The following is a 23,705-nucleotide window of genomic DNA, read 5'->3' on the forward strand; positions in this document are numbered from 1 at the left end:
GGATCGTCTATTCATATAATGACCAAGTGGCGGTCCCTATCAAAACTATAGTCATACGATGAGATTTCGTTAATCAAACGTCACATATGGATTTGAGGCATCCAATTTAGCCTAGGGAAGTCAAATGGTGTCTCCACTCACGCGCTGCCGCACTCAGTGGCCGGTCGCCCAGACTCATAGGAAAATTTAACTTTTTCCAAAAATTACCAAATTTTATCACAATGAAGATCTCAATGAGTTGAGAAAGTTTTATACATGTTGCCAAGTCCAATTTGGCCGGGAAAGGCCCTAAATTGGCTCTCACTCATTTGAAACCTTAGAATGGGTGAGCTATGGGTGAGCTTCGATTCTCCTTCCTCAGTGTTCCGACGCCCTTACAACTGGTTGGGTCTTGTTCCTGGGTTGATTAAGGGTGGTGGTGGGTGGTGCAACTCGTCGGAATGACGGAATCGCGGTCGATTACCTCCAGTGCTTCGGTGAAGTTCCTCGCAAATTTGGACCTAAAACCTTTTGATATTGGGCAGGAATTGTAGAGGGGAGGTTGTGGAAGAGGTTACAGGTGGTGAATGTGTGAATTTTAACGGAAAAAATGGCGAAAATCGCTGGAATCAAACCAGGTTGGCTGCATGTACACGGGTCGACGGGAAGAGGGAAGGTTATTTCTCTCTTTTCTTGATTGGTCCTTATTCACTTCCCTCACTTCTAATTGGCCCCTTAAACTTGTACCTGATTGGGCCGGTCCTCACCTTTGATTGGTTACCATTCCCACATGGTGGGAGTTTTAATTAATAAAAAATCTATAGTTTAGTAAATCGACTTCAAATGTTTGTAACTATACTATTAAAACCTGGATTCCTAAACAGCTTTTGCCTATCTGTTCATGGTTTCGAGATTATAACAAAAATGTTACTTGTGACCTCGAAAGGTCAACGAATTTTAAAGATTAATTATGAAAATTTCAAACCCGATAACTATTCAATTAAATTCCTAAAATTTATGGAATTAACATTAACTAATAAAGATAATGTAAACGTGAAATACGAATTTAAATAACGAGATACGTAATAAATAGTGAAATTTCAAAGACAGGATTTCACAATTACAGTTCAGGCTATCATCCACAGACAGATGGATAGACAGAAGTGGTAAACAGATGTTTAGAGACTTATCTGAGGTTTTTTTTGCAGTTTACAACCCAAGAAATGGACAAATTGGTTAACCTGGGCCGAGTAGAGTTATAACACTGCTCACTATTTTACAACCAAACAATGTCCTTATGAAGTGGTTTATGGTCAACCACCACCTGAAATTCCTATCTATGAAGCAGCTACTACTAAACTTGAAATGGTTGATAGAAGTTTATTGGAGAGAAATAGGATCCTATCCTTGTTAAAAGAAAATTTGGAAGCTACTCAAAATAGGATGACAGTACAAGCAAATAAACACAAGACTGAGAGGGTATTTCAAGTTGGTGATTTAGTGTATTTGAGATTAGTACCCTATCAGAAGATGTCATTGGCTTCTCAATCATTTCATAAGCTTCAGCCTTGATTTTTTTGTCCTTTTGAAATTTTGGCAAAGATTGGCATAGTGGCATACAAGCTCAAACTCCCTGAGAATTCCAAATTACTAGTCTTTCATGTTTCTTGCCTTAAGAAACATTTGGGACCTGTTATTCAACCTACTGTTTAGTTACTAGTTCTTACTGATGATGGCAATCTTCAAGATGTTCCAGTGGCAAATTAGACAAGAAAATGGTGAAGAAGGGCACTACAACAACTACTGAAGTCTTAGTGCAGTGGCAGAATCATGCTCAGCTGTGAGAGAATTATTCAAGACTAAGAGGCCAATTTCCAATAGCGGCTTAGCTGTGATGTGTTGTTGACATTTTGGAATTCTTTAATGTGTTGCCATTAGTTTGTGTTCATTTTGTTTAGACTATTTTGTTTTGTATTAAGTCTTGTAATACAAGCCTTGTTTTGAGGAGGGTATTGATAGGATTTCTATGTAATTGCTGACTCAGCATGTTGAATCAGTGATGTGGATGGGCTGACTAGGATGGAATATAGTTATTAAGTGGATAAGTTTGTTAGAGAAGGTTGTTAGTAGGTAGCTTGCAAGATAGGCTATATAGTTACTATATAAGGATAAGCTGTAAAAGGAAAGATGTTGTATAAGTTGATGTTGTAATGAAATACCCAGTTTACTATTACATTGAGTAAGAGCATCTCCATTGAAAGTTCCTATTTAGGGACTCCCACCACCACTTTTGAGTACTCATTTAAGGACTTAATGGGAATCTTTGTGTCCTTAAGGAAATATTGCCTCCAATGGTTGAGTCCTTATAGTAGAATCCCTAAATTTGAAGTTTTTTTAATTTTATGTGATAATTTGATTAATTAATTAAAAGTATTACAAGCTTAAAATCTTCAATCAAATTGTGGGCCCCGTTTTCCACTAAAGGGGCATATTTTTTTTGTTTGTGTTAACATTTTTTAATTAACTAAAAACATAACAGCATTAAAAGATCAATTGTTTCATGTGAAGAAAAAAAAAACATCAATAGCTTCAATCAAACTTATGGGTCTTGTTTTCCACTCAAGGTTGTTCCTATACAGTTCCTATATGTGAGGACATACACTATGTATCAGGTGAGTCCCTATACTTTAGGGACTATGTTTCCTATTCATTTGTCTTTATAATTGTTTTATACCCATTTTTACGGTGATTGTCCCTATTTAAGAACTTCACTGGAGATGCTCAAGAAGCAGAGTAAGGGTTGTATCACAAAGAACCACCTAGTACTTCATTAGTCCATTTGTCTCCACACTCCTGGGCCAAGGCCTGGAAGAAAATTTTCATCACAATCGTGTAAATCTTAAAGCCTAGATTGTGGCTTATGGATGATGATGAAGAGGTCGTTTCTGAAGCCTTAATTTAATCTGCACAGTTGCCCCTCAAATTCTGTCACAAACTTGTGTGACATTAAAGGTAAGCTGTAAGCATGGATATGTGAGGCAGCCATTTTTTCTGTCTGAAGAGAGGAGACGAAGTTCTTAGTTGCAGTTGAATGTTCAACGTACTATAGGTGTTAGTGGCAACATGATTTTGATATGGATCCAAAAACTATATCACCGATGTTTATGCAATGTTCCCACTGGCTGATCGCAACAACCCATCGCCCAACTATATTATTTACTTCTGATTTGAAATGAATCGGGTAGCGTGTATGTGATATATAAAATCATAAAATATGTAGCTCACGAGTGGTATTATATCATATTCTATAGGCCTATTCTATATACATAAAAGTTAGACAATAAATCTTCTATCCAGCTTTCCAGCTCTACCTGCCTGCCTCTATAGGGACGAAGGGCTGGTATGATATTGCTGTGCTTTGAAAAAAAACTGTTGTGAGAATAAACGGCTGTGCTGTGAGAATAAACGGCTATGAAATAAATCAGCAGAGTGTTTGGTAAACTTTTTTGTAAAAGTGCTTTTGGAAAGAAAAAAAAACAGTCTGATAGTGGGTCTTTTCATTAAAGGAGCAATGTAGCTCCGTGTGCTTTGAAAAAAAAAGCCAGTTTTCCAAAGCTGCAAATAGCAGCTTCAGCTTTTTCCTTTGATTTCAGCTTATTCTCACAGCAGCTTCCAAATAAGCCATTTTTTTTTAATTTACCAAACACCTAAAACCCTCACAACTTTTTTTCATGGGTGCTTTTTTTTAAGCACCTCACTCCCAAACTAGGGCGAATTCAACTCTGCACAGAAAATATATAATTCAATGGCGTAAACGCCGTATTTTTAATTAATTAATGAATTAAAATCATGGGGTCACATTATCTATTTCTGAATATCTCATATTTCAATTCCTACCAACTGGGCATTTATATCATATACATGCATGTTCATTTTCCTTTGTTTTCTTCATGCAATGCATTTTTATTTTCCATATTATATTGCTGCACTTCCATTTCATAATGATTTTAGCTGATTAATAAATGAAATTGTGATTGTTTTGAGGAGGCAAGATCTGCAAATGCCTTTTCTCTTGTCTTTGCAAGAAAATAATCCAAGCTAATAAGAAAATAGGCTCATTATATGGAGTGGTTCCCCACAAAGAAAATCAACCATGTGGAGATTCAAATCTGTACATGTTGAAATTTTATTCTTGCTATCGCTGGATCTACCATGTATATCTCGATTATCTTTAATCATCCGTGTTTAATCACCTTATAAATGTTGAGACAATTGGAATCTTGGCGACTATAATTTCAATTAAGTTGCACGAAATACCGAATCCATTATGAGTTTTTAAACCTGTTGAAAAGCTATCTTTGAGAAGGAAAACAAACGGTACAGTTTATTTAACCTCAAGTTTTTTAACCTTTGAAAGGGATCATTCCATGAAGAAGTACTGAAGTGGAGAAATAAACTGACGGACTAAGCAGCGATATGTTTGAGTCGGAGTATATCTTTTTAGGGTTTTTATCACAAATAGTCATTAAAATTAACTCTCACCATCAAGATGATCTCTGAAATTAAAAATCAATAAATGTAGTCCTTGAAAATAGGTGTCGCAAATTAATGTGGTCATTCCGTCACAATTCTATTAAGATATTTGTTAAGTGCTGTTGTGGCATATAAATGGGCCTCATAAGTCATTTTTTTCTCACAATTGGTCCTTAAAATTAACTCATGACATCCAAATGGTCTCTGAAATGGACCCGTGACATCAAAATGATCCCTGAAATTGAAATTTGATCAAGTAGGGTTTAGGGTTTAGGAAAACAATCAAATTTCTTCCTAATTTCATGCCTCAAATCAAGGGTTTTTATCACAAATGGTCCCTGAGATTGACCAAACTCATCATTTTGGTCCCTCACTTTCAAAATCAATCAATGTCGTCCCTGACATTCACTACCACACATCAATTTGGTCCTTCCGTTTAGATTTCGTCAATTATTCTGTTAGTTTGTATGTGGGATCCACAAATCCAATAAAATGGTGACACGTGGATTATACAAAAGAAGGGTTTTTGTTGCAAATGGTCCCTGACATCGATCAAACTCCTCATTCTGGTCCCTGAGTTTCAAAAATCAATAAATTTGGTTCTTGACTTTCACTATCGCACATCAATAGAGTCCTTCCATTAAAATTTCGTCAATATTTTTTGTTAGTGTGTTGATGTGGTCCCATTAGTCCAATCATATGGCACCAAGTGGATTAACAATAAGAAACTAATATTTTTTTTTAGAGTGAACCAACTGGCGAGTATTCCGCGCTGACATTTCTCTCGCATCCCACAATCCCGATTGGAAAATAAGATTCAATCTAAATTTGATAAAATCGAATCCAAATTCAATTCAAATATGATAGGATTATAACCAAGGGGAAACTTGAAATAAGTCCAAATTTGTAAGCAATTACTAGATGTAGTCCAATTTTATTTAATTATTGATTTAAGTCCAATGACTCATTGTCCATGTCATTTTATTTTCATTTTTTGGTTAAAATTACCCCTCTATTAACATTATCCTTTAATTCTAGATTTACTTGTATTATGAAATTAATTATAATTGATTATTTATCTTTAAATAATCCCCTACTTGTAGAATTAGTTTTAAAGTATATCTCTTATTCCATAACTCTCGTATACAATTTGTGTTGTGTTCTCCGATCCCCTTCCTTCTTGTTCAGTCTTCTTCTTTCAAGCTCTTATGATTTCTTCCTCCTTTTTGAAATACAAGGTCACAATTTCTAATTTTTTCAGTGGTATAGAGCTTTGAAGTATGCCAATACACCAACAAAAGATGCCTTGATGTACATGGTTGGTTTTGGTTTAGGTCGTTTTGATTGGGAACATTGCCATGAAAATATGAGTTTCATGCTTGCACTGGTAATTTCTTCCTAATTTTTAGTTTGAACTTGGATTATACATATTTTTCTTTTCAACCTTTATAGGAAATGCATTACTTTGTTTATCTACCTGTATTATATATTTCTGTAATGAATCTATTTGTATATTTTGTTTATTCTACCTGTGTTATAGATTAATTGTATTTTATCTACCAATATATCACAAATTTTTCTATCTCAAATTAATTGTGTTATCTACCTATACAATATGTTTTTGCTCATTAGTCTATTTATATCACATAGTATTTTGTGTTATCTATCTATACGATAGGTTTTTATTCATAGTCTACCTATATCATAGATTAATTAATATTATCTACCTACACAAATTTTTTATCTACCTCGACAACGTTTCTTTTAATTTTTGATAAACTTATAAGATTGGTTGTAATGTTTTTAATTAGAAAATGGGTAGATAAAGGTATTTGAAAATTCAAAGTTTTAAAATTTTAAATTCAAAAATAAAGAATTTAAATATTTTTTATTTTCAAGGGGCAAAATAGGTGTAATAAAAATCAAATAAAATTCGACCCAATCCGAAAACAGGTGAATTTTTTGGAGTTGGATCAAATTACCCCTATAACCAACTAGAGAGAACGAGAAGTGAGTTCATGGAGGATAAGAGCTTTAGTGGTGTCATGGTGCCTCCCTTTTCTTTTTGAGCATACCTAGATGAAGACGATGATGTCTTCTTTTTTTTTTTTTTTCTATTATTTTTTGTTTTCAATTTCTTATAGTACTTTTAGTTTTAAATCTTAAAAAAAAATTTATAGTTAATCCATGTGGGGTCATATGATTGGACCAATGGGACTATATTATCACACTAACAAAAAAATATTGACGAAATTTTAACGGAATGACTAAATTGATGTATAGTAGTAAAAGTCAGGGACCAAATTTATTGATTTTTGAAACTCAGGGACCAAAATAAGGAGTTTGATCAATGTCAAGGTCCATTTGTGATAAAAATTCTTCTTTTGTGTAATCCACATGTCACCATTTTATTGGATTTGTGGGTCCCACATGCAAACTAACATAAATAGTTGATGGAATCGAAATGAATAGTTGATGGAATCTAAACGGAATGACCAAATTGATGTGTGGTGGTGAATGTCAGAGACGACTGTAGACATCGAAATTTCGGTAAATAAATGTTGACCGATAAATCAAAGTTTCAACGCTCATGTATTACATAAATTTTACATGTAGCGTTTGTCTAAACAAAAAAATCGAAATAGTTGGAAAAGTCATCAAACAGGACACGTGTCAACACCTGGCAGAAACGACTTATTTCATCTGGGATATTATATTCAAAATTAGGCCTTGGAAATTTCTATAAATAGAAGGCTAATTCATTCATTTAAGGGGACCAAAATCATTAGGCAAAATTCTTGAAGCTTTGAAGCTCTGAAACTCCGAAGCTCTCAAGCATCTAGGTTCCCGAAGAATCAAGAAAGCTCTCTTCGTTCTTCGTTCATCGTTCTTCCAAGATCAAGCCCCAACGGCCATTTGGATCAACAATCATCCACCAATTCAAGATCAAGCCTCGACGGCCCTTGAAGGAAGTGTTCTTCGTTCTTCGTTCTTCCAAGATCAAGCCCCGACGACCCTTGGATTAACAATCACCAATTCAAGATCAAGCCCAGACGGCCCTTGAAGAAAGTGTTCTTCGTTCTTCGTTCATCGTTCTTCCAGATCAAGCCCCAAAAGACCCTTGAAGATCCGTTCATCACTGTTCTTCTTCAAGATCAAGCCCAAAAGCCATTGAAGATCCGTTCATCACTGTTCTTCAAGATTAAGCTCAAAAGCCCTTGAAGATCCGCTCATCACCGTTATTCAAGATTAAGCCTCAACGGCCCTTGAAGAAACACTCATCCTCAAGATCAAGCCCCAACGGCTCCTTGAAGATCCGCTCAAATCCATCTTCAAAGATCAAGCCCACGACCCCTTGAAGAAACTTCCAACAATTCATCCAAGATCAAGCCTCGACGGCCCTTGGATCAATCAAACATTCACAAATCAACACCTTACGGAGATCGAATCAGAGGATCAAATTTGAGAGAGATTGTAACCCAAAATCATCAAATACAAATATTTTGTTTGTGCACGTTGTTCTTGTCGCTTTCGTTTCAGGAATTTTCCGTGTTCACAAATTGGCACGCTCGGTGGGACTTTTCTCTACCTCTCATCTCTTTCTCCGTTCAAGAAATTCGAGCACACTTCCAAAATTAATGGCATCAAGGAAGGCTCAAACTGTTCCCGCAACTGGCGCAAAGAACAAGAGCGTCCTCGTCACAAGTGGTGTCACTTTAGGCATCACGACTCGAAGCAAGGCAAGAGCTACTTCTGCCGCCTCTTTCACCTCTACATCAACTCTGCCAAGGGAACAAGAGCACCCAAGGCACGAGCCTTTGATCACCTTAGCCTCACCAAGGGCACCAAGGGGTGAAAGTCCAAGGAAATACTCTGAATCCATGCTCTCCGATGCCGATTTGAGCGGCAGTTCAGCCATGCAAGTCATGACCATTGGAGCAACTTCAATCGATGAGCAGCTGGCTCAAATGAATGAAGCAATTGTAAGGCTAACATGAACTGTGGAAGAAAAAGACTTGCAAATCGCTGCACTCGTCAGCCGACTGGAGCCACAGGACGGCGAGAACCCTAACCCAGAAGATGAGCCTACAGTGGAGAGAATCGATGTGAAGCTGGAGCCAGACCAAGAAGCGGCACTCATGGGATCTCTTTCTATCCAGCAGTTGCAAGAGATGATTGCCAGCACCGTCAAGGCACAGTACGAAGGGAGCTCAAATACCTCCGGGTTGTACTCAAGCCTTATTCAAAGAAGATTGATGCCCTAAAGATGCCGAGGGGATATCAACCACCAAAGTTCATGCAGTTTGATGGAAAAGGAAACCCAAAGCAGCACGTTGCACACTTCGTTGAAACTTGCAACAACGCGGGGATGGAGGGAGACTACCTCGCCAAACAGTTTGTGCGCTCGCTGAAAGGAAACGCCTTTGAGTGGTACACGGACCTAGAGCCTGAGTCCATCAACAGCTGGGAACAGTTGGAAAGGGAATTCCTCAACCGCTTCTACCGCACTCGCCGCACTGTGAGCATGCTAGAGCTAACAAGCACAAAGCAGTGGAATGACGAGCCGGTCATTGACTACATCAACAGATGGCGCACTCTAAGCCTCGATTGTAAAGACAGGCTCTCGGAAAACTCTTCAATCGAGATGTGCATCCAAGGCATGCAATGGGGTTTGCAATACATCATTCAAGGCATCAAACCACGGACCTACGAAGGGCTAGCCACCCGCGCCCATGACATGGAGTTGAGCATCGCCCATTATGGGAAGAAAGAACCGATCGCTGACTACAAGAACGACAAAGTTCTTGGGACAAATGTGGAAAAGGCTGCATGGAAACCCACCAAGGAAGCGATGACGGTCAACACATCTCCCGTCAAAATCTCCACACGAGGCAATGCGATTCAAACCGAAGCTTTTCGTGATCAAGAGATGCGTAGACGCACTTTGAAAGAGCTGGAGGAGAAGACTTATCCATTCCCCGACTCTGATGTGGTTGCCATGCTGGATGACCTGTTGGACAAGAAGGTGATCGGTTTGCCTGAATGCAGACGGCCAGAAGAGATGAATCGCACTAACAGTCCAAGGTACTGTAAATTCCACCGCTTCATTAACCATCCAACAGAAAAATGCTTCGTACTGAAAGATCTCATCATGAAGCTGGCTCAGAAAGGAATCATCGAGCTAGATCTTGACGATGTGGTGAAGTCAAACTATACCACCATCACTTTTGGCTCTTCCAACTCAAGGTTTTCACCTCAACCGCTGGGGGCATCCTCAAAGACAAGCAAAGTTGAAGGATGGACTCAAGTCACTCCTAAGAAATTGCACAAGAAGCATACGTCTACTCCACAAGTCCGCCAATCGGAAAGGGGGCAAAGCAGCTATTGTCAACCTTCAAAGCAACGTGAACGTGTTGAAGATGATGAAATTGTGACACAAAGATCGTCCGTTGCCATCACGATGCGCGACTTCTTGCCTGAAGACTTCTTCAATCACTCGGTCAAGGCTCCTTGCTATGAAGATTGTGAGGAACGCCTCTCCAAAATTGCTTCACAAATTCACAAAGCTCCTTGTTCGCACGAGCCTAAACTGCACGAATCAACGCTCTTGGTCCGCACGAGCCTAAAAAGGGACAACCAATGCTCCTGGTCCGCACGAGCATAAAAGGCGACAACAAACGCTCATTGCCTGTACGAGCTAAAACTGCAAACGGCAACAAACGCTCCTTGCCTGCACGAGCTGAAACTGCAAATGGCACCAAGACACGCTCCTTGCCTGCACGAGTTAAAACTGCAAACGGCACAAAAAGAAAATACCAAAAAATATGTATGTATTTAAACTACGTTTTGACTTGATCTCTTTCTTTGGAAGGGTACGTAGGAAGCTCGAGCATTCGATTTCGAGTTCAGTCACATCAAAAAAAAAAAAAAAAAAAAAAAAAGGTTTGATTAACGTCTCATTGATGAAGGTCAATTTTATTACAAATTTACTTGCAATTTTCTTTGCACAAAATTAAATTACAGTTTCTTTGAAAAAAAAAATATATATATATATATATATGTATATATATATATACAGGCCCAGGCCCGGCTCTTAGAACCCAATCCACTCAACTTGCAGCTTGCCTCATGCCTGCCCTTCAAAACATGAGTCACAACCTATTTTTCTAGCCCATTCCCCATACCATTATCAGACCAGGAGATACGCCGCAGACGGTGAAGACGCGGCTGAGACAGTGGGTCCAGGTGGTTGCTGGCACGGTGAAACAGGGTTCGTGAGGTGATCAATGTAACCAAACCAGAGTTAAAGGTTGTAACCAAAACATCAATGTCAAACTTTGTCAATGATTGTTGTTTATGGTTCCAATTTCCACCGCTCAACTCCCCAGCCACGTCACTCTCTCTCCCTCTTCAACTCTCTCGATGTTTCTGATCTCTCCCGTAGCCATCTTCTTCCCGTGCTCATCCTCTCACCTTCTCCAAGATCAGATGCCAGAATCGAAGCAGTTGCGGCGGCGGCGCCAGTCTACTTTGTCCTCACTCCCTCCGCATCCCAGCCCAAGGCAGACAAACTCGGGTATTCCCAACAGAAGACAAAACGGACCGCCTCCGATTCAGGTTAAATGGACGAATCCGAGAAGAGAAAGGAACGGCTTAGAGCAATGCGCGTCGAAGCTAAAGAGACCGAAGCTTCACATAATGTTACAACTTCAGCCGTCCCTGGTTACCTTTCCAATCCGTTGGCCGAAGATACTACAGCTATACCAGTCCTGGAGGAGCCCTGTGCTCCTTTTAGGTTTGACTTTTACTCAGATCCTATGGCAGCCTTCTCTTCTGACAATAAAAGGATTAAAGTCGGCGACCAGATTGCACAAGATAATTTTAGACATTCAAATACTGGTGGGTTTCTGGGGGCAAGGCTTCCGTCACCTCTTTCAGGAGGACCAAGGAACCCTCAAATGACTGCTTCTCCTGCTCATCAGTTTCAAAGAAATTATTCGCCTGACCAGAGAATGTACCAAGTACTAGGTTCCTATCAAAATTTTAGTCCTCAAAGAAGCCCCATAGGAATGGAAAGACCTTTCCCTATGCATCACGGGAATCGACCTGAAGTTTGGAATGGAGTTGAATTTAGACCACCAGCAGCTCTTCTCCGCCGTGACTCATCCTCCTCTATAAACCTTCTCCTTCTGCCTATCAGCTTCAGCAGCAAGTGCAGCCCCTCCTCCTTCGTCTTTTCTCGAACTTAGGCCTGGGTTTTCACCCAATAACCTAGCTTGCAGAGAGCACCATATATAAAAAAAAAATTGGTGGAATCTTGGTGGACAGCATCATGCAAAAAAAAAAGAAAAATAAAATAAAATAAAATAAAATAAAGTTATAAAGGTTTCGGTGCATCAGGCACCATACAAAAGAAACAATAAAAAAATAATAAATATTATAATATATATATATATATATATATATATATATATAATAAATGGATGGTGCATCAGGCACCATCAGCAAAAAAAAAAAAAAAAAAAAAAAAAAAAATCTTTATGCTTTTGGCACTAAATACACACACATACACAAAGAATGAAATAAGGCTTATTTATTGATTTCTCTGAAAATTTACAGAAATGTACATTTTACATCAGTCAAAAAAAAAAAAAAAAAAAAATAGAGCAAACAGGAAGGAGCCTTCACGAAGGTTGCTCGTGTGAAACCTCATCACTCGGCGAAACCCCATGAGGAGGAGGCACTGAAGGTTGATCATTTGGAGCTTCATTACGCGGTACAGCCCCAGAAGACGAAGGCAAATGTTGTTGGAACAAACCCACAAACCTCTGATGATCAAGTAAAATCTGACCATCGAATTCTTGCATCTGATCAATCTTCCTCTTCATGTTTGTAGCATAGTTATGCGCAAGCCTGTGTAACTGTTTATTCTCATGCTTGAGCCCTCTAATTTCCTGTTTGAGACTCATCACTTCAGCCGCCAATGATTCAACTTGACGGGTTCGAGCAAATAGGCGTTGGGCCATATTAGACACAGAACCTGCACACTGCACACTGAGAGCCAGAGAATCCTTAACATCCAACTCATCAGACCGTTTGGAAAGCAGTCTGTTATCTTTGGGAGTGACAAGGTTCCGGGCCACCACCGCAGCGGTCATATCATTCTTCATCATCGAATCCCCAACGGTAAGAGGACCAGTAGGGGATATGAAGGATGGACGCCATATGTTGTCTGGAGAAGGCGGGACTACCTCTTCACCAAGGTTCAAATCAAAACGACGGTCAGAGGGTCCAGACATTTTCAAAGGTGTTGAAGAAATAAGAGGTCGAACAAATCAAGATCTTAGAAGTGCAAGAAGGGAGTTTCTACAAGCGAAAATTCAAGTGTGCTTTGAAACGAACTGCGTGCCTCTATAAAGATCAACACTCGACGGGATTTCAGAGATCGAAGAGGCGAGCTCAGAATTCGAAGAGGCCAATTCAAAAATCAAAGAGGCAAGCTCAGAAATCGGAGAAGCATCTTGCTTTTCCAGACGCGTCAGCACCCGTCACGCGCAAACTCAACTTTGCGGAAATCATGGGTAATTTGTCGAAGCGCCAATCCTAGATATCGAAGAGGCGCTAGTCCTTTTCAGCCTCGTCAACACCCATCACATGCAAACTCAGCTTTGCCGAAATCACAGGCAATTTGTCGAATCACCGATCCCAGATATCGAAGAGGCGCCAGTCTTTTTCAGCCTCCTTAACACCTGTCACATGCACACTCAGCTTGACGAAAATTACGGACAATTTTTTGAAGATTTCTGATAAAGAAGAAAGCACGTTAAGCCATACTGATCAATCACGCATTGGTTGCCGACACGAGTAAAAGAATAGTACCTCTACAGGTACTAAAGAATTTCCTATAACTGACCACCTTCACCCTCCATAGCAAGGCAGACATATAGAACCTTTCTTCATCTTCGAGAACCTTTCTTCATCTCCAAAAAATGCTTTCCCAACGAAGCCTCTCGAGTCACTCAATGTTCCTTATTCCTTGGGGTACCTCTGCAAGCAAATGACTCCAAAGCAAAAGTATCTCATATCACCAGGGTAGAAAGCAAGAGTATCTCATATCATGCTTTTTCCCTGTCCTTTACTTTGTCCTTGTTCTTACCTACAAAGACAAGGATAAAGAAAACAATATGCCGGAACCTCCACTCAAACTCGGGTAAGGAACCGACTGCTTGGAACCCTTCCCTGATTGCCTACCTAGCACTACTCTCGAGTACTCGTCTCCCACTGCTGCTGTACTTCTAAAGAAGCTGCCACACCTGCCTGAAGAACAGATAAGGCAAGTGAAAATGATACCTTGCAGCATGTGGAGACAACGTGCAGAAGAAACAAGCAGAGAAGAATGCAGTCTTCACAGTCAGCTCAGCAGAAGGAGTCCGAGCTGAGGAACTCAAGAAGCTTCCACATCTGCCTGAAGAAACAAGCAGAGAAGAATGCAGCCTGCACAGTCAGCTCAGCAGAAGGAGTCTGAGCTGAAGAACTCGAGAAGATGCTACATTCTGCCAGAAGAATAGATAAGACAAGGGAAAATGATACATTGAAGCATGTGGAGACAAGCACAACAAAGCACGTGCCGATTCATCCACTACTTCTTCAAAATCAAAAGTATCTCATATAATCAGTGTTGCAATCAATCTGAACGGTGAACTCATTTTGACCCTCAAATTCTTGGGTCGACTTACTAGGCGTTGTGGACTGCATGTGCCGTTTCACCACCCTTGAATCAAATCCTTAAAGATCAAGTCACCAACTGGAAGAAGAGCCCATCAATCTTGAAGATCATACCGTTGACCAAACTGCTCAAGTGTGAATTAGAAAGATTGAACAAAGAAACAGGCTGTCACCTTTACCTCGTGCCTGCTTGCCATGCGTTCGAATCAACCTTCGAGATCAAGCCTCAAAGGCCCTTGAAGAAGCTTCCAGCCAAAGTTCAAGATCAAGCCTCAACGGCCCTTGAAGAAATCACAAGTCCGATTCAAGATCAAGTGTCTACCACCCTTGAATCAAATCCAGTTCAAGAATAAGCTGTGGAAAGTCAACAATTGGAGGAAACCAGAAAATCCTCCAACCCAGTTCAAGAATAAGCTGTGGAAAGTCAACAATTGGAGGAATCCAGAAAGTTCTCCAATCTAGTTCAAGATCAAAGCTGTGGAAAGTCAACAAGTGCAACAAAATACGTGCCGATTCATCCACTACCAAAGCCAAAGATCATCTACCACATGAAGTTCCTTGTGGTCCAATTTCAACCTTCAAGATCAAGCCTCGACGGCCCTTGAAGAAATTTCAAACAAAAGTTCAAGAACAAGCCTCAACGGCCCTTGAAGGAATTTCAAACAAAAGTTCAAGAACAAGCCTCAACGGCCCTTGAAGAAAGCTCCAGCCCAATTCAAGATCAAGCCTCGATGGCCCTTGGATCGACATCTACATTAAGTGACTTCAAAACGCATCTCCTACACGCGACAAGCACATGTATACGACGCGCCTTGAAGTGGGGGCATTTGTAGACATCAAAATTTCGGTAAATAAATGTTGACCGATAAATCAAAGTTTCAACGCTCATGTATTACATAAATTTTACACGTAGCGTGTGTCTAAACAAAAAAATCGAAATAGTTGGAAAAGTCATCAAACAGGACACGTGTCAACACCTGGCAGAAACGACTTATTTCATCTGGGATATTATATTCAAAATTAGGCCTTGGAAATTTCTATAAATAGAAGGCTAATTCATTCATTTAAGGGGACCAAAATCATTAGGCAAAATTCTTGAAGCTCTGAAGCTCTGAAACTCCGAAGCTCTCAAGCATCCAGGTTCCCGAAGAATCAAGAAAGCTCTCTTCGTTCTTCGTTCATCGTTCTTCCAAGATCAAGCCCCAACGGCCCTTTAGATCAACAATCATCCACCAATTCAAGATCAAGTCCCGACGGCCCTTGAAGGAAGTGTTCTTCGTTCTTCGTTCATCGTTCTTCTAAGATCAAGCCCCGACGGCCCTTGGATTAACAATCACCAATTCAAGATCAAGCCCCAACGACCCTTGAAGAAAGTGTTCTTCGTTCTTCCAGATCAAGCCCCAAAAGGCCATTGAAGATCCGTTCATCACTGTTCTTCTTCAAGATCAAGCCCAAAATCCCTTGAAGATCCGTTCATCATTGTTCTTCAAGATTAAGCTCAAAAACCCTTGAAGATCCGCTCATCACCGTTATTCAAGATTAAGCCTCAACGGCCCTTGAAGAAACACTCATCCTCAAGATCAAGCCCCAACGGCTCCTTGAAGATTCGCTCAAATCCATCTTCAAAGATCAAGCCCACGACCCCTTGAAGAAACTTCCAACAATTCATCCAAGATCAAGCCTCGACGGCCCTTGGATCAATCAAACATTCACAAATCAACACCTTACGGAGATCGAATCAGAGGATCAAATTTGAGAGAGATTGTAACCCAAAATCATCAAATACAAATATTTTGTTTGTGCACGTTGTTCTACTCGCTTTCGTTTCAGGAATTTTCCGTGTTCACAACGACATTGATTGATTTTGAAAGTGCGAGACCAAAATGATGAGTTTGGTCAATCTCAAGGACCATTGGTGATAAAAACCCTCAAATCAATGTAGTCATTTCGACACAATTCTGTCAAAAATTCAGTTATGTGCTGATGTGACACATAAATAAGTCACACAAGTCTAATTAAATTTAAAAAAAAAATTACATATAGGCTTAATAATTTAATAGTTAATATAAAAATTGTGAGCCCAAAAACCCAATCCTGCAATCGCCTCCGATTCTAGTTCACATTTCTATACCTCCTAGACCTCTATTCTCTAAAATAAATCTCAATACACCCATTTTTACACACTTCGACACCCTTCACCGAGTTGAACCTGGATCAAGATCACCTTTGGTGACGGCTTAGCCCATTGGCAACTACTTCTGGGACATCATCGTTAACATTTAGGCGATCAACATCCTCAATCTTGGAGAGCTTGTTCGGCACTTCCCTGGTGGTTTAGTGATGTAAAGAATGACGAGATCTCCCTTGAAATAATGAGGTTATAACCGAGGTGCGTCCATTGTTGGTTGAAAACTATTTCCACACCCCCTCTGAGGCTTTGGTTAAGTCTTGTGCCTTTGAGAATTTATAGAAGGGAGCTCTCTTCGGAGTAGGCACTACTATAAGAAAAAATATTCCATTGCAAAAAGGTATTTAAACAACTTTTTTAATTAATTATTAAACCCACATCAGCACATATTTTCAAGGATTACATTGATTGATTTTCAATTTCAAAGACCATCTTAATGATGTGGGTCAATTTTAGGAACCATTTGTGATAAAAACCCGTAAATCTTGTGGGGCCCATTGATGTGCTACATCAGCACTGAACGGAATTTTAAACAGAATTGTGATGGAAGGACCACATTGATTTGCAACACCTATTTTCAGGGACTACATTAATTGATTTTTAATTTCAGGGACCTTTTTAATTTCAGGGACCATTTTGATGGTGAGGGTCAATTTCAAGGATCATTTGTGATAAAAACTCTTCTTTTTATACAGATTAAAGTAAATAAACTTATCGGACCGACTAATGTGTTAATCTAAGCTATTCATATAATCAAAACACATCCGACAAATAAAATTATAATTAAAACACACTAGTGTACTAATACGGATTAGCAGAATTGATTGACATATTCTTGTATCTCTCTCACTAAACAATATAATCACTCAATGTTTCAATATCTACATATATATATATTCCCTTTGTTTTTCTTGAGGAAGTGCATTTCTCTTTCAGTTATCATAATGTTTTCATTGGGCCATTAAATTGTGAGTGTTCAGAGGAAGCAAGATCTGCATAATCCCTCGCTGTATATATTTCTATTATGCAAGAAAATAGTCCAGGCTATAAGCAAATAGCTAGGCTTATTATGTGGGGCTATTCCTCTCATAGAAAAAGAACCATGTGAAGATTCAAATTTGTACGCGTGAAACCTAAACCCTACTTCTGCTGGAATTACCATGTGAGTCTCGAACTCTGTATTATCTTTAAGTATTTGTGTTTAATCATCTTCTCAACATTGAGAAAATATTGGAATCTTGGAAACTAATGAGTTGTAGGACAGTTTTCAGGTCTGTCATCCAAACTTCATTATTATACAAAGAAGGTAGAAGGTGAGAGACTATGGTGGTGGCCAATTCTTGTGTCGCATATAGTCAATAACACTCGTGCAGTGCCATTTCTTGTGGCAGAACAAATAAAAGGAAATGGGTGGTGAGTTGGAGAGTTGGTGGCAGGGAAACGCGGCACGGATGCTGTTGAGTTGGCATGCAAATTGTCACATCCCAGTCCCTGCTCTGCCGTAGCATGATATTGTCCGCTTTGAGCCTCGGCCATGCTCCCGCCTGAACTCGCTTAACTTCGGAGTTCTAATGGAATCCAAAGCCAATGAGTCCCCAAAAGGGCTCGTGCTATAAGATGTGGGCATGTACATATAAGGTACATCACCCTCTCTCCGTTGATCGATGTAGAATGTTATACAAATTGTAAGCAAAGAGATTCTTCTTGTCTCCTACTATCCCCATGATATTCAAATAGTAAGTCATCATCATCTTGTATATATTAAGAAAATGCTGGGGAAGGATGGTAAATCCCTAGACTTGTACATTCAGCTGCAAAACTTCTCTCTTCTCCGACAGAAAAAAATGGCTGCGACCAATTGCCATGCGTGCTCCAAGAACCTCCCCTCATCAAAACATCCTCTTTATCTCCAATTTGATGAGCAGCTGTGGAGATTGAGGTTTTCCGAAGCCAGCTCTTCATCCTCAATTTTTACACAAAAACTTGCTCGCGTTAATGGATTTGTATATATGATTGTGTAGATGAGCTGCTTTGGTTTCCACTCACTCGATAAGCCCTAGCACATTGGCAAAATGAAGAGTATTGTATCAATGGGTGGATCTCTTAGGTTTTTGGATAAATGTAGCATTGCCAAAAAATGAGCCCGCAAGTGAGGTTAAGAAATTCTTGACAACGAGGAAGGTAATGAAAAGGTCATTTGGAAAATCTTAGGATATTTGAAGGGTGTTTCTCCCTTGAATAAACAGAATGAGGCTGAGGCTACGTACGGTTAGCATGTTGAAAGACACAAAAGCAGTTACTCAGACCAAGTTTAAATCCATGTTCACCTTTATCTCGGGTCAAAAGACACAATCAAAGCCAGATGGTCTCTTGTATGATTGTATCCAACTTGACGCACTATGCAAAGCGTAGCGGCAAGCAAAGAAGAAAATAATGCAAATGAATTTGCAAAAGTGTATGCCATTGAACTCATTTGTTGGTCACAAGTCTGATGAAATTATTGAGAATGCGCAAGAGCATCTGCAAAATTTGGAGTCCTGCATACAAGATCTAGAAGAGTTACTGGAACACGTTTCAATGCGTTTGATCAAAATTAGAGTTTCCGTTCCCAACATCCTCAACCACAAGATTAGAAAATTTGATTAGTACTAGATGATTCATCCAAATTTCTATTGGTTCATACTTGTATATTAATGAGATCTACATGTATAATATACTTTCTCAGATACTCAATTGAAACTTCTTTTTCCACAATTTACTTGAAATGCTGTAATTTTCACAAATCAATTTAATCTTGAACTGCTTTTGTAATCTGGTAAAACTTACTGAAGCCTTGCATTTTATTTCACTGACTCAAAAGAGTTATAAGAAAACTCTAAGCACTAGACAACTTTTCAGAACCAAAACGAATTAAAATTAACAAATCAGTGGGAGTAATTAATTAATGGCACACACATGGAAGACTCGGATAATTGTGCTGGTAATTCGTTCTGTTTAGGGAACAGTCCAATTCATCAAGTCTGCTACATGCCATTTCTCTACAATATGCAAAACAATGCATGGTCATAAATTAATGGATATTGCAGATGTTGCCTGCTCCTTCTGCAACAACCATGAAAATAAAAAGAATAAACTAATTAATCACATACATCGATCAGAAAAATAGAGTTTGTAGCGATTAGACAGATGGGTACGATGCATGGTTTTTGCCTCTCTACGTATCTGTAGACACCATTATGAAGATAATCGTGCAATGACACATTTTTGTTTATAGTTTTCTGTTCAATAAATGATTTGATATGAAAAATGAATCAGTGATCGTGAGTTGGTATGCTAGTCCGGGAAGAGACATTTCTTAGACATTGCCTAGGGAACATACAGATCCAAATCGAAATTATGTTACGACTCACTACTGATTGAAGTTAATGAGCTTTCATGTTCCCTTCCCTTAACGAACACTATATATTAAGCAGATGCAGACAGAAAGGAACTCATCAATCTCAATTGTACATTAACCAAAACTTTCAAGGTCATCTGTTCTATCTCCTCTCAAATCATAAAGAAGAAATGGCTTTCCACACTCGCTCTAACAGCTTCCCCTCAAGGCCACACCTGATCGTTCATGAAGCCGATCAACACTTGTGCAGATTGAGGTCTTCTGAGGCCACCTGCACATCATCATCATCTATCAGCGACAAGCTAAGTGGCCTCCAAGACTTGCATTATTGTACGGAGAATTTGCTTCAGTTGCCCCTCTCTCAACAGGCCTTGTCCCAAGAGCAGAATGACAAATATGCTAATGAGCTATTAGATGGCTCTATCAGACTCTTGGAGGTTTGTGGCACTGCCAAGGATTCCCTGTCGCAAAGCAAGGAATGCATACAGGATCTTCAGTCAATCATAAGAAGGCGGGGAGGTGAATCTGCACTCACAAGTGAGGTCAGGAAATACATGGCCTCTAGGAAGATGGTGAAGAAGGCAATCCACAAGGCTATGGTAAATCTGAAGGGAATGAAAAATAGATCAGCTTTCTCTTCCCTCAACAACGACAATGAGACAGTTTCCATTATTAGCAAGTTGAGAGACGTTGAAGCAGTCACTCTCGCAGTCTTTGAATCACTTTTGTCCTTCATTTCTGGGCCAAAGTTACAGCCAAGTAGCTGGTCATTGGTCTCAAAGATGATGCAGTCGAAAAGAATGGCTTGTAACGAAGAAACAGAAGGCAATGAATTTTCACTAGTTGATGCTGCACTGCACAAAAGTGCAGATAAAGCGCAGAACCAACTTGAGAAGCTAGAGTCGTGTATTCAAGAGCAGGAAGAAGGACTAGAGTGCCTATTTAGGCAACTCATCAAAACAAGAGTCTCCCTCCTCAACATCCTAAATCACTAGATGTTTAGTTCTCTTGATTTCATACATGAAAAACATACTTGTATACAACTTCTCCCAGAATATACACATTGATATACTTTCGTGTAAAATTCTACTGCTCTTTATTTTATACTTCAATAGTATTTTTTCCAAAGCTCACAATGTTCTACCATTAATCTTATAAATGTTCCAATATCATCATATCAAGAGGCCAAATCGAAATCAATCCAGAAAATAACTTTATTATTGCACAATGACAAGATGAAAAAATGAATTAACTGACTTTTCCAAAGGCTTAGAGGAAATTTGACAAGAATTATAAAAATTGTATGAATGCAGTCACATGGGATTTGTGAAAAATCGAAAATCATATATCTTCAAGGCTGTCAAAATTCCAATTGTCTCAAGGAAGATGATCAATAGTAAAAAAGTTAATCATATCAAACATACGTACGCTGGTCCTGTTAGAGGAAAAAACGAAGACTGTAAAGTGCAAAGTCTGCATCATCATTAGGTCAGAACCCTTTTTGTAAATAAAATGATGATAAGTTCATATTTCTTTAGACGGACAAATGGTATAAAACTTATGTAGAACATACGGCTGAATGTATCAGAGAACAACTAGATAAGCATAAAACCAGCAGCAAAGCTCAAGTTGTATTGGAAATTCGGATGTCCAATGCAGTGGAAATTTCAATGTTGAAGCGAAAAATTATGTTCCAAATCTGAAATTTCCAAAAATGTTTTATGGAAATTAGAATGTATAGATATATCTATAGATTCAAAAAGTTTTGAACTTCCAATCCGGTTTTATCTAAAATTTGCGTAACTTGAAAAACTTGGTCTTAGAGGGGAAAAATATTGGATCGGTTTATTCATCCCCAAGTCTTTTAACGTTTGAAGGATCATTCCATTAAGTTGTTGGAAAAAGCTTTGAAAAACTGCTATATATAATCTATTATAAACTATTAAATAATGCACAATAAAATTTCTATAAATGCAAGAAGAACAAGGAATAGAACAACCTTAAGAGATCGAGGCTAGAATTTGATTCTATAGCCTTAAGACAAGATTGCCCCTCAGTGGTGCCTCAAGGTTTGCATTGGCCAATGTCTCCCAAGATACAACGATCTTTCTCTTTGCGGAAGTAGCACTCCAATCCACAAAGAACAGTGAACCAAAAATGTTTTTAAACTCTCTCTTTCTTCAACACTAAACTACTCTAATTTCTATATAATTTTTGGATGCAAAACTATATCTAAAATAATTGACTTGGTGGTCTATTTATAGGCATTGACATGCCCCATTTTCAAAGCTTGCGTCTGCTTTCCAAAAGACAAAGGATGCAACCTTTGTTTAAAGTTGCATTTGTTTCCAGATCAAGAGATGCAATCTTTATTCAAAATTGCATCAGTTTCCAAATGATAAAAAGCTGCAGCCATACAACCCTTTCAAACATACACAACCCTTGAAAATCTGCCGGTCAAACCTTTCCATGACCACTTTCATATTTCATTCACTTGAATATTTAATATTTAAATATTAATAATATTAATAATATTAATATTTAAATATTAAATTTCTAACAATCCCCACATGAATGAAAATTAACAAAATTTAATGCAAATGAAGATGCAAACACTTAGAGAGAGTTTAATTGGACAAATACCGTATGGGGAGAGATAGCTTTTGGCATTGAACCTTCCTTAGTGAAATATTATCGGATTTACTGGCTAATCAATGAACGCGAGGTCTTGAACTACTCAGCCGTTGATGTAAACCAAGACAATAATATTCACACGGTATTCCTCCGAACACATATGATTCTACAGTTGTGTTCATTTTGGCCCTGAACAATTCCCGGTAATCCTGAGTGCTTTAGAGAATTCAACCTTATAATTCTTATAGAAACGGCCACTTTTCACACTCATGTAGGTGATATCCCATTAAGAGTATCCTGCACAATACCCCACTTGTTATTTCCAAGTATATGAATCATTAAAAGCAATGCTTATCCTAAACATGCTATAGATAGCACTGTTTCATCATCGGACATGGGTATGAGATTATCTCCGCAGTGCTCCCACTGAATCATCCACAATTCAGTTGTCCCTTTGAACCTAGATCTTGGGATCTCCAGTCAGCTAGGTTGGGTTGCGATGATGGCGATTCTTAAGACATAGGCTTTAAACCCATTCCCCTCGATGATTTATAAACTTGCTCTCTAGTCAAACCTTTAGTAAACGGATCCGCTATATTTTCTTTTGACCTTATGTAATCAATAGTAATTATATCACTTGAGAGAAGTTGCCTAACGGTATTATGACTACGATGTATGTGTGGAGACTTACTGTTATACACATGATTTTGTGCCCTTCCAATCGCTGATTGGCTATCACAATGTATACATATGACAGGTACCGACTTTGGCCAATTAGGAGAATATCCTCTAAGAAATTACGAAGCCATTCAGCTTCTTCCCCTGCTCTGTCTAAAGCAATGAACTCAGATTTCATAGTGGATCTAGCTATACACGTTTGTTTAGAGGATTTCCATGAAATGACTCCGCCTCCCAAAGTAAAAACATATCCACTCGTGGACTTCGAGTCTTGTGTATCAGATATCCAGTTAGCATCATAATAGCCTTCAAGTACTACTGGATATCTTGTGAAGTGCAATCCATAGTTCTGCGTAAATTTCAAATAACCAAGAACCCTAGCAATTGCCTTCCAATGATCCTCACCAGGATTACTCATGTATCTACTCAATCTGTTAACTGAATATGCAATGTCTGGACATGTACAATTTGTAATGTACATTAGACTACCAATTATGCGTGCATATTCACTTTGAGATATACATTGACCAATATTCTTTGATAAATGCAAATTGACATCATATGCTGTTT

General features: G+C 38.9%; 2 protein-coding genes across 2 annotated transcripts; both read left to right on the forward strand.

The window, feature by feature from the left end:
* The first annotated feature begins 11,055 nt into the window (after positions 1-11,055).
* On the forward strand, positions 11,056-11,762 carry LOC126622688 (protein SICKLE-like). Its single transcript, XM_050291434.1, has one exon. It carries the CDS (start codon positions 11,136-11,138, stop codon positions 11,760-11,762), a length of 627 nt encoding a protein of 208 aa, XP_050147391.1. The 5' UTR covers positions 11,056-11,135.
* A 7,996-nt stretch (positions 11,763-19,758) lies between these two features.
* LOC126620873 (uncharacterized) lies at positions 19,759-20,935 on the forward strand. Its single transcript, XM_050289188.1, has one exon. The coding sequence runs from the start codon at positions 19,862-19,864 to the stop codon at positions 20,816-20,818; it is 957 nt and encodes a 318-aa protein (XP_050145145.1). The 5' UTR covers positions 19,759-19,861; the 3' UTR covers positions 20,819-20,935.
* Positions 20,936-23,705: the final 2,770 nt, after the last annotated feature.

This window comes from Malus sylvestris, chromosome 5 (genome assembly GCF_916048215.2).
Source record: "Malus sylvestris chromosome 5, drMalSylv7.2, whole genome shotgun sequence".
NCBI lineage: Eukaryota > Viridiplantae > Streptophyta > Magnoliopsida > Rosales > Rosaceae > Malus > Malus sylvestris.